The following is a 17694-nucleotide window of genomic DNA, read 5'->3' on the forward strand; positions in this document are numbered from 1 at the left end:
CTACTCTGAGCAGTGGTCAGGGTCCAGGGTTTGAGTGACGGGGCTCTGTCCACTCAGACTGGCCTCACAGCTCACTGAGCCCGCCTTCCTCCACTGGTCTGCGGAGAGGCTCAGGGTGCTGCTCCAGCTGTAGCGGCCGTCTGTCCCCAAGACCTCCAGGCTGGTTGACACCCCTGAGGATGTGCTGGTGCTCCCCACCTTCCAGCCCAAATTCCAGTTTGAGGGGAATCCCCCGGTTGCCAAACACACCACAGTGGCACTACTCTGTTTGTCTTCGTCTTTGGAGGGAGGGAGGACTGTGAGGGTGGGCCTCATCACACCCGCTGGAGGAGAAAAGGTTGAAGATAATCGAGAAAAGAGATACAAATGTACAAACATCTGAATAAATATATAGTCAGTGATTATTGATCAAATCTTTTTTTTATCATGTAGTTAATAACTTGAACCTGTGATTATTTTCATATTTGAAACTGACAAAGCTAAAGCACTCATGAGAATACAGTTAAAACTTCACATCTGTTTCTTTCACTTCCTTTAAACTTAATTTCAAATTGATCAGCCATGAATAAAAACTTGATGTAAGTATACTTAGTAAAAAAAATTTAAGTCGACAAAACATAATTCAATATTTGTTTTTACTTTAAATAAGTAAAAATACATTTTAATTTAAAGTGAGCTAAAACTTCACTATCACAGATTTTAATATTTTAACCGGATAATATTTAAAGAAGCAAAAAACAACCAAAAGAACATTAAAAATTGTTTTCTGTAAATTCAGTTCTTTAAAAGACTGAATGAATATTGATTGAAGAAAAGTTTATTATAAAATTATGACATTGAGTTAATAATAATAATAATCATTGAATTTGATCAAAGTTCTGTTTAATATATTTTAAAAAAATGCTTAATAAATACTACATTTTATAAAAATGACAAATTTCTGGTACTTACAGCCAACGATGAGTTTGGTTCCTCCGCCAAATGTGTACCACAGTGATACAAACTCATTAAGTGGCCGTACAAAAACCTCCTGCACTCCGAACAAACCTCTAACCACTGAAAATTAACCTTTTTGTCATGTAAAACATCACAGTACAACTGATTACATGTAGAAAATGATTTAACTAAAGTGACTTAAAATAATTTAATGAATTCAAATCATAATTATCATAATTGTATTTTTACTAAGAACTGAAAGACAAAACTTAATTTTCACATAAACCTATAGCTATTTTAAAAACAAACAAACACACACACACAAAACTGCTTAAAACAGCAAACAGAAAAACACTTTAAAAATCATGAATTCAGAAATTATGACAATATAATTTTAAAAAAGCTATACAGGTATATTGTATTTGTTGAAACCAAAATCAAAAAGTAAACATACAAACCAGAGTGCCATTTTAATCCAGGTGGTAAAAATACGTAAATCTTTCCAATATATTTTCCTCTATTACATAAAATTATTAATGGTATTAATTCAAACAATTTTTCTTCTGATTCTGTGCCCCACATTGCCCTCAGTGTGTTGAGAGCAGAGAAATGATTTCCATAGAGAGGAGGCTTTGCATCATCAGCTGATCCTCCAGAGAACTGAGAAGGTTTATAGTCCTGTGACTTCAACACTGCAGGACTCACATCTGTCAGTCAACACAGCAGAAAGCACAACCACCATGACTCTCATCACCATCCTCATCTGGACGCTGACCTGCTGCTGTTTTACAGGTTCATTCACTCAGCAACATTTCAAACATGATGTGCTGCTTTTTCTCTCATTGATTTCTGCTGATAAATGAATGATTTGTTTTTGTCTGCAGGATGCAGCGGTCAGGTGACTGTGACTCAACCTCCAGTACTGACATCTACTCCTGGAAACACTGTCACTCTGACCTGTAGGACCAGCCAAGCTGTTTACAGATGGTCTGATGGTGATGAGGGTATGTTCTGGTATCAACAGAAATCTGGACAGACTCCAAAGCTCCTAATAAGACACGCGAAAAAGCTTGAGTCAGGAACACCAACTCGATTTAGTGGCAGTGGAAGCAGCTCTGACTTCTCTATGACCATCAGTGGAGTTCAGGCTGAAGATGCAGCAGTTTATTATTGTCAGAGTTACCACAGCGGTGGGGTGTTCACACAGTGATTTGTAGTCGTACAAAAACCTCCCTCAGTCAGACTGCAGAGACACTGAGCTGTTACAGCAGGAACTGACTGCAGCTGTTGAAGAGGAAGAAACTCTGACACAGACCAGTGAACACAGTAACCTCACCAACTCACAGTTTTGTTTCTTTTTTACATTTCCCTAATAATCACATTGCATTAAGACTTTGTTTGTTTTTTTATTTTTTTTTAAGCTTTATATTCCCAATATCTTCCCATGAAGGCCATGAAGATCATTAAAGCTTGATCGAAGCTTTAACTTGTTGTTGTCAACACTTTTTAGCAGTGATCTCTCTCACACAAAGTTTTCTTCAAAAATCATATTGATCAGAGCAGCAGGCGTGTTCCTTTTCCCAGTGTGAGTTCATGCCCAGCCTCTCTGATCTTTGCATTACCACAGATCTACTTTCAACCAATTCTCATGGCTTTGCGTCGGAGTGCTGTTGTATCAGTAGTTCTGTCAGTACAAAACCTGAAGTACCAAAAGGACAAGCTGTGGTTATCGCAATAAGCTCATGTTTACTATCGTGGGTGTCAGTCTGTCATATGTAAGGAATCATGATCTCATCATCAGATCATGATGAGATTGGACTTAATAACCTTTCCTGCACTGGACACCAGGTTCCTTCTTTGGTTTTTGGGTTATGTCATGTGGATAAAACATGTGCATGTGACAAAACGAAAAAAGAAGTTTAATAGATCATAACAAGTTTAGGTAGTATGTTTTGCCAGCACACCAAAGCCATGTTCCTGTTTTTTTTTCTTAAAAAAATTTTGATTTTCAGCAGATGAAAACACTATGTCACTGTACTGTTTTGGCCTCCGGCGCTGTCGGCCTCCGGGTCGGCCCCCCGAACTTGTCCGGTTGGGCCTTTTTGGACACTGCATGCATCTTGGGTCCTTCTTCCAACTCCACACGGCTCGCCTCGGCAGCCGTGACACTTTCCCTGTCATTGGTTATAATGATATGCCCGATTGGTGTATATACAGAACTTCTTAGAGTGCTTTTGCGCGCGCATATATATATATATATATGCCCAAAAAGCGGCCTGGCAGATGACCGACGATGTGGAGGTGGTAGTAGGGAACCTGAAGGCTGCGTTGCCCCCGCAGCACCAGGCGAGGCGGAGGCTGGACCAGACGAGGCGACACCAAAGCTGAACCAGGCGAAGCTGATGAGGACGCTGAAGCTGGACCGGACGCTGATGAGGGCGCTGAAGCTGGACCGGACGCTGATGAGGGCGCTGAAGCTGGACCGGACGCTGATGAGGGCGCTGAAGCTGGACCGGACGCTGATGAGGGCGCTGAAGCTGGACCGGACGCTGATGAGGGCGCTGAAGCTGGACCGGACGCTGATGAGGCAGCAGCTGGCGAGGATGATGAGGCTGCAGCTGGCGAGGATGATGAGGCTGCAGCTGGCGACTGGACAGGCTCCTCGGGCCCTCCAGCTGACGAGGCAGGAAGCTGGCTAGGTTCTCCTGAACCTCCAGCTGACAAGTCTTGGGGCTGGACGGGCTCCTCGGGCCCCCCAGCGAAAACAGTCTCAGAACCAGTGGGCACTGGAGCCCCTGGCACACACAGGACAGAACCAGCAGGTGTGGGGACCTCTGGCAGGGACAGAACAGAACCAGCAGGCGCAGTGGCCCCTGGCAAACACATAGCAGGCTGCAGCTGCCCAGAGCATTGACTCTGCTCAGGCAGTGACAGCCGGGTGCAGTCCTCAGCTGGGTTCCTAGCCTCCAGGGGTCCAGAGTGGGCTGAGGGCTGAAACTCAGCCTCTGGGGAGGCCCTGGAGTGTGTCACAGTCTCTGAACTGGCCAGCTTTTTAGGAATGATTACATTATCATTAGGTTTGTCTCTCTGCTTAGAACAAACAGATGAAACAGTTCCTTTCAGATTGATTTGACTGAGCTTGTTGTACCGGAGTAGCAAGTGACACAGGATGCAGGGCTAGTGGCTGCTGAACAGGAGGCTGAACTGAGGGTGACTGAAACAATGGTTGGGATGATGACGGTGGTGGAACTGGAGACTGAGCTGGAGGCCGGGCGGCTACCTGAGCTTGAGGCCGGGCGGCTACCTGAGCTTGAGGCCGGGCGGCTACCTGAGCTTGAGGCCGGGCGGCTACCTGAGCTTGAGGTTGCAGTTCAAAAGAATAAACAGTCCTGGTATTATCAGAGCTGGTGTTAATTGTCTCTGGGATATATGCCACAGTTTTAGCAGACCCTGGGTTAGCTGACATGGGTTTAACAGGTTCAGAAGAAACAGAAGAACAACAGCCCTTTGCTTTCACTGAAGTCTTAAAAATGCCAACCTGGGAGAGATCAGTTACCACGAAGGTAGGTAAGCTTTGCGAATCAGCTCCCACTGACACACCCCGAACAACCCCAGAAGAAAAAGTCTCAAAGTTCAAATCGGAGCTGTTATCCTTTTTACTCACCACAGTCGGCCGCTCTGATATCCCAGGGTCCGACTGTGGCGAGGGGCGTCGACGGCTTGAGTGCCGTTTCCCATTTGAAGGCTGGACCGACGGGCCGGGCAGAACACTCTCCGTTGGGTCAGGGAGGGAAGCATGAGTTGCAGGGTGGGTGGTAGCAAGGGGGAGAAGATGAAGCTCGTTCAGAACAAAATTCTGTGTGAGCGGGTGAAGTGAGCTGAGCAACCAGGGGAGACCAGAAACTAAGCGCTGTAGCCGAACAGCTATGCCTTGGCGGAATTCTCTCGCCTCATGCTCCAGCCATAAGTTAATGAATTTGTCTACCGAGTAAATAATGTCCTCCCGGAGCTCCTCGGGCGGGTTGACTGCTGCTGGGTCCATAGTGGCCGGTTCGTACTGTCACGGCTGCCGAGGCGAGCCGTGTGGAGTTGGAAGAAGGACCCAAGATGCAGGCAGTGGATGAAATGCTAGTGAGGTTTATTAACAAAGGTGTAGTGGCAAACAAGCAGTGGGGCATGACAAATAACTGAAGACACCTAAACTGGGAGAACTAAAAATAACAGACCTGGGAGCATACGACAAAGGGATGAGACGCAGACAAGGAACAGGACACCGTAGGACACCGTAGGACACCGTAGGACACCGTAGGACACCGTAGGACACCGTAGGACACCGTAGGACACCGTAGGACACCGTAGGACACCGTAGGACACAGGGTAACGCAGACTGACACGAAGTAACACAGACAAACCAGCAACAGGCAGGAGAACTCACAGGGCTTAAATACACACACCAGTAATCAGGGGATGAGAGACAGGAGGGCAACACGGCTGGGAGGAATCAGAGCTGACGGGACAGGGGAAACGTAACTGAACACACTCACATCAGACAGAGACCTTCACAATAAAACAGGAAACTAACAGACAGAGAACCAGACAGGACACTGAACTTGACAGGCGGACTCATAAGTAGACACAATAACACCATGGACAGACAGAAGGAACACAGAGAAGTGGGAGCAGGCAGGCAAAGAACAGAAACCTAACAAATGGCAAAATCACAACAGAATACATACTCGGAATGAACAAAAGCATAAGGAAACACAAAACACTGAGTCCTCAGACTCAGGACCATGACAGAAAGCGAATAACACTGATTATCTCTTCTTCTTATCTTACCTCACAATTTGTTGTGTATGTGGCTGTATAGCCACAGACCAGTCAGGGTGCCCACCACTATAAGCGCCAACAATGGGCATCCGAATGTGGTCTGAGAAATCACATGTTCTTTTAAATAACATGTGTGTGCATTGCTTAACTGGAGAACACCAGGCACCAGGATGCACTATAGGAGGAAGTGTGATCTGTTTGGGAAACCTTGGGTCCTGGCATCCATGTGGATTCTACTTTGGCACTTACCACCTACCTGAGCATTGTTGCAGGCTTTTCGTAGAAATGATATTCCCTATTCGCTGTGGCCTCTTTCAGCAGGATAATGTGTTCTCCTGCAAAGCAAAAGTGGTTCAGAAATGGTTTGAGGAGCACAACAATGAGTTTGCAGTGTTGACTTTGTCTCCAAATTCTCCAGATTTCAATCCCATCAAAACATGTGTGAGATGCGCTGGACAAACAAGTCTGATCCATGGATGTCCCACCTTACAACTTACAGGAATTGAATGATACAGCAGGACACTTTCAGAGCTCGAATGGAGTCCATGTCTCAACTGTTCAGGGCTGTTTCACCAGCAAAAAATGGGACCAACCAATATCAGGCAAGTTTTTTTCCTGATTGATGTAGTCCTGCTGAAGACAATTCCAGGTCTATATTAAAGGGCAGGAAGAATAAGTCTGAGTTACAGCAGGATGATTATGTTAGTTTAAACGAATCAACACCCCCAAGAATCCTTGAGGGGGGCGGTGTGGCAGCAATTTTCCACACCAGCTTATTAACCAACCACAGACCAAGACAGAGTTTTAATTCAATTCAATTCAATTCAATTCAGTTCAATTTTATTTATATAGCACCAAATCACAACAAAAGTCGCCTCAAGGCGCTTCATAGATACAGAGAAAAACCCAACAATCATATGACCCCCTATGAGCAAGCACTTTGGCGACAGTGGGAAGGGAAAACTCCCTTTTAACAGGAAGAAACCTCCGGCAGAACCAGGCTCAGGGAGGGGCGGGGCCATCTGCTGCGACCGGTTGGGGTGAGAGAAGGAAAACAGGATAAAAGACATGCTGTGGAAGAGAGACAGAGATTAATAACAGATATGATTCAATGCAGAGAGGTCTATTAATACATAGTGAGTGAGAAAGGTGACTGGAAAGGAAAAACTCAATGCATCATGGGAATCCCCCAGCAGCCTACGTCTATTGCAGCATAACCAAGGGAGGATTCAAGGTCACCTGGTCCAGCCCTAACTATATGCTTTAGCAAAAAGGAAAGTTTTAAGCCTAATCTTAAAAGTAGAGATAGTGTCTGTCTCCCGAATCCAAACTGGAAGCTGGTTCCACAGAAGTAGGGGCCTGATGATTTCAAAGCCTGATGCTTAAACATGTTCACCCGGGCTGGAAAACCCCCCAAAAACAGTCTTATTTGTTCACATCTATCATCCACCTGGGCCTTACACAGAGTTTCTGTCTGATTTCTCAGACTTTTTATCTGATTTAGTGCTCAGCTCAGATAAAATAATTATTGTCGGTGATTTTAACATCCATGTAGAAGCTAAAAATGACAGCCTCAACAAGACATTTAATCTGTCATTAGACTCAATTGGCTTCTCTCAAAATGTAAAAGAACCCACCCACCACTTTAATCACACTCTAGATCTAGTTTTAACATATGGCATAGAAACTGAACATTTAACAGTGTTTCCTGAAAACCTTATCTTTTCTAATCCTTTTCTAAGTACAATATTTGATTACACAGCAGTGGAGAGTAGACTTTATCCCAGTAGATGTCTTTCTGAAAGTGCTGTAACTAAATTTAAGGATATAATTCACTCACTGTTATCATCTTCAATGCCCTGTACCAACACTGAGCAGAGCAGCTATCTGAACACTGCTCCAACAGAGGTCGATCATCTTGTTAATAATTTTGCCTCCTCACTAAGTATGACACTGGTTACTGTAGCTCATGAGAAAAAGAGATCCTCAAATTAAAAGTACTTGACTCTATGGTATAACTCTCAAACACACACCTTAAAGCAGATAACTTGTAAACTGGAGACGAAATGGCGTATAACAAAGAAGATCATCATCATCAGGCTGACAAAAAGTCAGAGCGCTGTTGACTCAACCGTTCCTTTAACGTTAACTAGTAATGACTTCAAGAACTTCTTCACAAATAAAATTTGAACCATTAGAGAAAAAAATACTCATAATCGTCTCACAGATGTAACATTATCTACAGCTACTTTCAGTACCATTAATATTCATATAGAGTCTTTTTCTCCAGTTGGTCTTTCTGAGTTAACTTCAGTAACTGCTTCCTCAAACCATCAACGTGTCTTTTAGACCCCATTCCTACAAGACTGCGCAAAGAAGTCCTGCCATTAATTAATGCTTCAATCTTAAACATGATCAACCTGTCTCTAGTAATCGGCTATGTACCACTGGCCTTCAAGCTGGCAGTAGTTAAACACTTACTTAAAAAGCCTTCTCTTGACCCAGCCGTCTTTGCTAATTAGTCTCAGCTTTCTTTCATCTCAAAAATCCTTGAAAGAGTAGTTGTCAAACAGCTAACAGATCATCTGCAGAGGAATGACTTATTTGAAGAGTTTCAGTCATGTTTCAGAGCTCATCACAGCACAGAAACAGAATCTGCTTATAGCCTCCAGTGTTAGAGAGTAATGGAATACATGTACCGGCATCACATATTTAATACAAAATCTGAGTAAATGTATTTTGTTACAGTTACCATTTAAATAGGTGTCCCTCACGCCAACCGGTTGCGGCAGATGGCTATGGCGGGTTTTTTTGTGCCTCTGTTCTGAGCGCACATAAAGAAAACTTGCAAGTGCAAATGTTGCATTTTGAGGAGAAAATGATTTTGAGCGAAGAAAAGTTTAATTTGAGCGAACAAAATTCATTGTTGTGTGCAAGAAATGTATTTCAGTGTTTGCTATTATCCATATACACACATAATAACAGCCCCTCTCTTGCTCAGATCTCTGCTGTGTCCTCACAGACATCTGCAGACCTAAAAGCTAAACAACCTGAAACATGGAAACATAGCTGGAGAGACTCTGGGGAAGAGGAACAGGATGACCAACAGGCATGATACACAGAATGATACGCAGACACTCCCACGAAGAACAGAGGTAACCACGCACTAAATATACACACAAGGTAACAAGAAAATGGCAGACAGGAGGGAGACACAGCTGAACCTAATTAGACAAGACAACAGTGAAGCAAAACCCAAAACACTGAACACTGGACGTGCGTGTTTTAAAAGAGGTAAAAGAGGAAATACAAGACAGAAAGTCACAATTCCCAGAATAAAACTTAAAACAAAAACAGAAAACACTGAGTCGCAGTGTAACTGCTGAAGCTCTACTCTGAGCAGTGGTCAGGGTCAAGTGATGTTTCCAGTAACTCAGGTTATAATGTTTGGCTTTCTGAGTCAGGATGAGAGTTGTTTTATTTGTTTGTTTTTAATTCTGTTTGTGCTGTTCATGTTTCGCTGATTTAACCTGATACATTTTCTGTTTTTTCCTCAAGATTCACATCATTTTAGTCCTCATGTCATGGTCTGGAGTCTGCGACTCCATGTTTATGTTTAGTTTATTAGTGTTCTGTGGTTTTGGTTGCCTTGGGTGTTTGTACTCCTCTGTTTCATGGTTCATGTTCCTATGTTCTGTGTCCCCCAGTCTGTGTTACGTTGGTGGGTTATGTCATTGCGTGTATGTGTTTCCTGTTTTATTGTGAAGGTCTGCGTCTTATGTGAGTGTTTTCAGTTTGCCTCCCTAGTCTCGTCACGTAATCACTCCCAGCTGTGTTCCCCACCTGTGTGTAATCTCCCTGTGTTCTCTGAGTGTATTTAAGTTGTGTCTTCTGTCATGGTAGTTGCTGGTTCGTCTGTGTTGTTTCCCCTCGGTCTCCCTGCGTCTCTCCGTATGTATTTCCCCGGACCTCCCTGCATCCTCGTTTCTGGTTTGTCTTGTTAGTTTACCCAGTTTAGGTTTCATGTTTTGCCACCATTGCTGTTTGTACTTACCCACCCCTGTAAATAAACACTCACCTGCAGCAGAGCTGACGCCTTTTTGGTCCTTTCTACAATTCCACACGGCTTGCCCCGGCAAACCGTGACACCTCATTTCAAAGTTTTTTGCCAAAAGTTTTCTAACTCTGAAGAAAAGCCAAATGGCTGCTCTCTGGGACTCTAAGTGTTTTAAGCCAAGCCTGTCAGGCACTGTGACCATTAGTGCCACAGGGAGTTGCTGGACTTAGTTAGTACCTTTAGAAACCTGGACAGCCTCCCAAACTCAGGAACTCCATCTTGACTCCAAGGCAGTAGATCTGGTTCTCAGTACACTTTATCCATCCGTGATCTTCAGGCAGTAGATGCTGGAGATTATTACTGTCTGGGTTATCATGATAGTGAAGTGTTTACACAATGATTCATGGCTGTATAAAAAATTCCTTCACTTTAGCTGAAGGCTGCAGGTGTAGAGTTTTCAACTGCAATCAGAATAACTAGAATAACCACTTAAACACAACACAAGTGTACCCCCCCACCCCCAACCTACAGACTTCATTTCAGCCACAGTGAAAGTTTTAAAAAGCTAAACGGGATAATAAGTGAACAATCAGCAATTTCCCATCAGCTCAAAAGTATTTTTCATTAAGGCCATTTCAACTTCAGTTTAATAAATAACCACACAGCAAATTCAAAAGTGTTAAATTTTTTGGTGTTAATAGTCTTCTTGCAAAAGTAGAGTTAATTTTACTCTAAGCAGAGTCACATTCTTTTAATGTAACTCTGAGGTGTAAAATGATAGTAGTTAAAATCGAGTGTTAAAAATGAGTGTTTCTCTGTCAAATCTGGAGGTGTTAAAATGGAAACATTAACTCTTGACCTCTTAACTCTGAACTCCTACAGGGGTTATGACACCAACAGAGTAAATTCACAGACTCCGCCCCCAGCACGGCTCCAATCGAAGCTGAAGTGAAGCCGTTTCAGAACATTTTGCTCTACATATTTGAGTTGTTTGCCATGCTTGGTAAGTCATTTTTTCAAAGATTGTTTCAATTATTATTATGAGCTTTTACTTCTGTGGCTCTTTGGAGTTGAGACAAAGCTGTGTGAAAGGCATTAGCCATGTTGCTCGGTGATAGCATAATATTCTGTTTTAACTAGCTGAAAGGTATTGTTTGCGGGCAAATACCACAGCCTTGAAAAAAAGCTTGCATGTGAATTTTCAGTCAAATCTTTGGTCAAATACACCTAAAACAATGTCTAGAATGTGAAATGTTGGTATAATGGTGCTACTTGAAGCCTGAAAACGATCGCCCATAATAAAAAAAAACGAGCAAACAGCAGTAGCTGACGTCCTGACTGGATTCTACGTTAGCATAGATCCCTCCAGAGTTTTGTGCACACGGTTTAGGTAAAAATGAAAAAGTTTTACATTTAGTTCAGTATTACCTGGCTCAAAGAGGATTCCTTTTTTTTTTACTGTGCTGCAATTGTTTACTGGATTATTTGTGCCATTAATTAGTGTCAACTAATTTTTATTCGATCTCCGCACAGGATATGCTTGTGAAGATGGAATATGGGGGAGAGCAGAAGTGCGTTGAAGTTCCACAAAGTGATGAATGAAGGACATGCATATTGTATTGAAGAAATAAGTGATGAGAATGCTGTTATTTGCATTTACCATGTCAGACCTTTTGATAAACAAAATTCTAATGAAAGTGAGAACATGTACACTGTTACATCTTTCAGAAAATGTTTTGAAATTGTGGTGCACAGTTCAGAATAAATGTTTTTCAAAAACCATTGCATCTTTTTAGTAAATGTTTATTTCCAAAAGAAATTTCTAGAAGTTCAGAACAGTAAAATTCCCGCTTTTTAGAATGAATTAGAAGAAATACTCTTTGAGAGTTAATATATAAACTCTTAACACCAAGTGTTAAATTATCAACTCCAGACAGATTTGGTGTTTAACACTAAATCAGAGTTAACGTACCAACTCTCCAAAAAGAGTTAAATTAACACTCTCTGGTGTGGACCCATATAGACACTTTAATAGTGTTGAAATCAAATCCGACAGTGTTAATTTGGACATGCTGGATTTGCTGTGCACTGATGAACACTGATCCTGCTGTTTGTTAGAAAAATTCCAAACATCCCTGATCTTTTGGTACTGCAAAAATTGAAAAATATCTAAACAGTGTGAAGCTCTATAAGTATTTCTATTGATTCTGATCCTGTAATGAACTACTGAGATGATGGTCACTGATAACAGTGTTGACAGATTATATCACTTTGCATCTAGCAATCCCCCCAACCCGCCACTCCCCCCAGCTCTCTCTCTTTCTCTCTCTCTCTCTCTCTCTCTCACACACACACACACACACACACACACACACACACACACACACACACACACACAGGTATTTGTTTGTAGGTTCTGTTTTGAATGCTTGCTGCGCTTCACTGATCCTAAACCAGTTTAAGAAGAACCAGCGGGAAACATCTGTGCAGAGTCTCTGACAGTGAGATTTATCATAATGATGATGATGTTACTGACTTCACTGCTCATCACAATCATGCTCAGACTTCAAGGTGATGAGTGATGTGGTTCTGTGTATTCTCTGTTATGTTGTACTTTACATCACACTGTCATTTTAACAAAGTAACATATTTTAATTTCCAGGATCAGATGCCAGTTCATCTGTGACTCAGTCTCCTGTGTTTAAAGCTGCTGCTTTGGGGGAGACAGTCTCTCTGAGCTGTACAGCCAGTAAAGGAGTTGGCAATGATCTCAGCTGGTATCTACAGAAACCTGGACAGCCTCCCAAACTGCTGTTTTACAAAATCAGCAGACGCCAATCTGGTACTCCGAGTCATTTCAGCAGCAGTGGATCTGAGCCTGAGTTCACTCTCACAATCAATGGAGTTCAGGCTGCAGATGCAGGAGATTACTACTGTATGGGAGCATATGTAGGACAGTGCACACAGTGTTACAGAGTCGTACAAAAACCTCCCTCAGTTACTATTTGCAGTGTTGCAGCTGTGAGCTTCTGATACAGACTCTGACATGCATCACTGGTTCACTGAGTCCACTTTCAGAGGTGGAAACTAAAATATGTATTCATTCCTGATCACATTATTAAGAGTATTTTAAATTAAGTAACACTGTTTAGAATTTGCAACATATTATGCTTATCTCACTAAATTTTGTATTAATTCTAATTTGCTGTGGATAATAAGGTAATATGAAAATCCTTTGTTTATACAGTACATTTTAAATCACAAAGTTATAGGGTGCTTCACATTTTAAATAAAATCAACTTATAAGAAATAAGTTTTCATATCACAGCATACATAAATACATATTTAAAACTAATTGGTGACAACAAAGGTCAAAATTAAACCGCCACATGATCGGGATAACTAAAACTAGCAAAAATTGCAGAAAAATGTATTTGGTTAATTTTATTAATTTGATTAGTAAAATTTTAATATTAATTCTACAGTTTGCCAGAAGGCCACAAAGGGAAGCAAGAGAAGATCTGGTGTTCTTTGATGATACTTTGAGTCAGATTTTTGCAGTATTAATTCCTTGAGAAAACAAGACTGGATGGGCTTGGAGGCTCAAAATTCAAGTCTTAGTCAAAAAACTTGCACAGAAAATTTATCTAGTCATCAAAACCAAATATTGAACCCAGACCCTGTACACAGTTTTTAACTTAATCATCTACTTTGATTTGAACTTAACAATGATTGCATTCCATACATGAAAATGTTGTTTGTATTTGTTTTTTCAGTTTCCTACTAGAGGGTTGGAATCAGGTGTTAAAGTTGGATTTGGGAGGTGGGAAGTTCAGCTGTAGCAGGGCAGCAGCGACTTTACATTTTGCAATATAAGACAATGTTACATTCATGATGGAAATTTTCCAACTCTTCACCAGTATAAAGCTGGATTTTAGCAATCGCCGACTTTGCACACAGATAAGCTTTTAAAAGCTTCTCCCCAAGAACAAAATAAAAGTGATTTTTCTTAAGCTGTGATTTTATTTTGTGATATTTGCTTTTTTTACACCATGGTTTTAAAAGAACAACATGGACATATTAACTGACAAACTTATCATGCACATCAATAGAAAGTCAAACGTTTGCAGAAATATCGCAACAGCAGAAACATGTAGCTTCATCAAACTATAAAACACATCATATGCAGACAGGAAGTGTTGCTGAAGTTCTACTCTGAGCAGTGGTCAGGGTCCAGGGTTTGAGTGACGGGGCTCTGTCCACTCAGACTGGCCTCACAGCTCACTGAGCCCGCCTTCTTCCACTGGTCTGCAGAGAGGCTCAGGGTGCTGCTCCAGCTGTAGTGGCCGTCTGTCCCCAGGACCTCCAGGCTGCTTGACACACCTGAGGATGTGCTGGTGCCCCCCACCTTCCAGCCCAAATTCCAGTTTGAGGTGAAGCCCGTGGTGGCCAAACACACCACAGTGGCACTACTGTGTTTGTCTTCCTCTTTGGAGGGAGGGAGGACTGTGAGGGTGGGCCTCACCACACCCACTGGAGGAGAAAAGGTTGAAGACAAGCAAAAAAAGAGATACAAATGTACAAACATCTGAATAAATATATATTTAGTGATTACTGATCAAACCTTTATTATTTCATAGTGTGTTACAGTTAATAACTTGACCTTGTGATCATTTTCTTATGTGTTGTTTAAATTAGAGACTGCACTTGTGACAGAACAATAAATATATTTTATTTCGGTTATGTAAGTAATGTAAGTACAAAACAAACTTGAGGTAGGCCTAAACTTATTTTCAGAATAATTAAATCTGAGACTTTGTTTCATTGTAAGATTATAACAGTGATGGCAATATAATTGTTTGTTGTTCAGCAGAACAGTGTCCAGTATGTTGGCTGTTATACTTTGTTGCATTTGAAAATAAAAGTTGGGCTGATTTTAACATCATTACAAAAAGTGTTGTTAATTATTTTTAATCATATTCAGGTTACCACAAATAGTTTTTTTCATTTAGTTGAAATTGAAATGTTTGTCAGTAGGTAAACAATTAGTATTGTACAGTCAGAAATATCAAGTTATTCTTAATACTGTAGACTTGCAATGAATAAGTTGTCCTAACATCTTAAAAGGCCAGATGCAGCCCTGCCATTTTCATCTCCTCCCAGACTTGATTTTTCATGTGTTAGGCAAACAGGTTAATTTATAGTACACAACACTGAAATTATAGAACAATTATATTTATAAATAAGACAGAATGCTTAGTAATATGGATCACTGCAAGCTTTATTGGCAAAAGTATGAATCATTAATATGGCAGTTATTAGACACAAGCACATCCAGCTGCTACACATGTCACTGTGTAAGTTACTGTTATCAAACAACTTCATCTGCAAACTTTCAAACTCATATTGATCAGAGCAATTCAATTCAAATCAATTCAATTTTATTTATATAGCGCCAAATCACAACAAAAGTTGCCTCAAGGCGCTTCATAGATACAGAGAAAAACCCAACAATCAGAGCAGCAGGGATGTATCTCCTGCTCCCCCACACTAAGCTCCTGTCCTGGACTTCAGCAGCCCCTCTAGCCCTCACACCGGTTCTTGTGGAAGGACTTGGCCTGCCAGTGGTCATGATGGTTCACCCTGCAGGAGAACACCTCTGCGTTCATCCAGTTGTCTTGGCTCAGCATCAGGGTGCTGCTGCTACTGTAGCGACTACTCTTCTCTTCTTCTAAGCTGTTCAGGACCCCCTCTGTCACCTCTGTGCCATCTACTTCTCATCTCACTTCAGCTCCCTGAGGAGAGTAGCCGGTCAGCAGGCAGGCCAGAGTGACTGGGCCTCCAGAGAGCTTCTCAGAGGAGGGTTGGAGCAGAGAGACTGAGGGTCTGACCATGGGGCCAGCTGGAGGAAAGATCACAGACACACAACAATAGATTAACCTCTACTGCAGGACAGATAGCTGACACAAGACAGTTATGATCCATGACAGAGATTAACAGGCCTGTGGGTTAACTGTATGATGATATTGTGATAAAACAAGGTAGAGAACTAAGAAACTGGAGGATGTAACATTTTAAGAAAGTATAAATAATTAGTGACTGTGCTGCTGCATTTGTTTTCATGATGAGTGTACAGGAAAAGTTTGTCATCTGTTTGTTTCACTTCCTTTTCATCACATCAGACTAACGAACTGTAAACTCAACCGTTAAAGTGCATCTGTATGAAAACTAATTCATTTAGTCTACAGCATAAAATGTTATATCCAACATGGTGCCAAACATTTCAGTGCCATCATCATAAGTCATCAGATCATATTTTCAGTGACAGACAGCTGAGCATTACACAGTTATGATACATGACAGAGATTAACAGCATTGTGGATTAACTGTGTGCATGACACTGTGATCAGACTGAGGAAAGGAGGTTAATAAAAATGTGTTTTCACACTCAATTAAAATCTTTGTTAAAGTTACAATGATAGTAAATGTCTTGTTGTTACAGTTATATTCTTGATGGAAAACAAACAGAGCTGGATTTTGTCATCTGTTTGTTTCACTTCCTTTTTACTACATTATACTGATAAGCTATTAACTCAGAGATGAAACTGTTAATCTGTAATCAAATAAAAGATATTTAAGGCAACAATATTTTTGATCCTGCTGACTGTTTGTATAAATAACTAAAAATCATTTTGCTATATTTTTAATCTCAGATTTTGTGAAAAATTATTTATTAACTAAAAAAAATATTTAAATTTTCAGTACTATATAAACATTTAGTCATGATACTGTATTATAGATTCACACTTTCTGATACCAAGTTTTCAATAACAGCTACTATGACTAAACACGATCGGGCGATCGTGGCTCGAGAGTTGGGAGCTCGCCTTGTAATCGGAAGGTTGCCGGTTCGAGCCCCGGCTTAGACAGTCTCGGTCGTTGTGTCCTTGGGCAAGACACTTCACCCGTTGCCTACTGGTGGTGGTCAGAGGGCCTGGTGGCGCCAGTGTCCGGCAGCCTTGCCTCTGTCAGTGCGCCCCAGGGTGGCTGTGGCTACAATGTAGCTTGCCATCACCAGTGTGTGAATGTGTGCGTGAATGGGTGGATGACTGGATATGTAAAGCACTTTGGGGTCCTTAGGGACTAGTAAAGCGCTATATAAATACAGACCATTTACCATTTACCATATATACATCAAGTAAAACACCCAGAATAAAATTGAATACACAATGTTTAAATACACTCTGATGACATATTTCAAATAGTAATAGTGTAGTATTATGTAGTAATATGAGGGGATTTAGATACTTACAGTGAATGATGAGTTTGGTTCCTCCACCAAAAGTCCACCACAGTGATACAAACTCATTAAGTGGCCGTACAAAAACCTCCTGCACTCTGATCAAGCCTCTAAACGCTGGAAATTAACTTTTTTCTTTATTAAAACTTGTGAATTAACTTCAAAATTTACAAAATTAAAAAGCATTTACTATCAAAGACATTTAACTTTTTCTTAAACAATTTATGATCATTTTTATAGTTTTTCTTCTGCTGGTTGATCCAAAAAAGTTAAATATATAGTTGCCAACAACTGTGGCAGATGTTAAAAAAACCGCTGTCATCTTTTCTGATCTATTTGTCGGTATTCTGTCAGAATCATAATTATTTCATAACAATTCATTTTGATATCAAAAGTATTTCTTCTCACATTGTTTTGTTGTGTGTTGAGAGCAGAGAAATCATTTCCATAGAGAGGAGGCTTTGCATCATCAGCTGATCCTCCAGAGAACTGAGAAGGTTTATAGTCCTGTGACTTCAACACTGCAGGACTCACATCTGTCAGTCAACACAGCAGAAAGCACAACCACCAT

The 17694-nt window shown here is 41.2% G+C and overlaps 1 pseudogene and 1 gene segment (V, D, J or C); both read right to left on the reverse strand.

Annotated features, from left to right (window-relative positions):
- On the reverse strand, nucleotides 1-1678 carry LOC146612222 (Ig lambda-3 chain C region pseudogene; annotated as a pseudogene).
- A 12355-nt stretch (nucleotides 1679-14033) lies between these two features.
- LOC146612223 (Ig kappa-b4 chain C region-like) lies at nucleotides 14034-17694 on the reverse strand. The segment is given in 3 exon segments: nucleotides 14034-14356; nucleotides 17136-17240; nucleotides 17658-17694. Coding segments are annotated over 3 exon segments (465 nt in total).

Source organism: Diplotaxodon limnothrissa, linkage group LG19 (assembly GCF_057381915.1).
Source record: "Diplotaxodon limnothrissa isolate DT_005_m linkage group LG19, D_limnothrissa_male_GT1.1, whole genome shotgun sequence".
Classification (NCBI taxonomy): Eukaryota; Metazoa; Chordata; class Actinopteri; order Cichliformes; family Cichlidae; genus Diplotaxodon; species Diplotaxodon limnothrissa.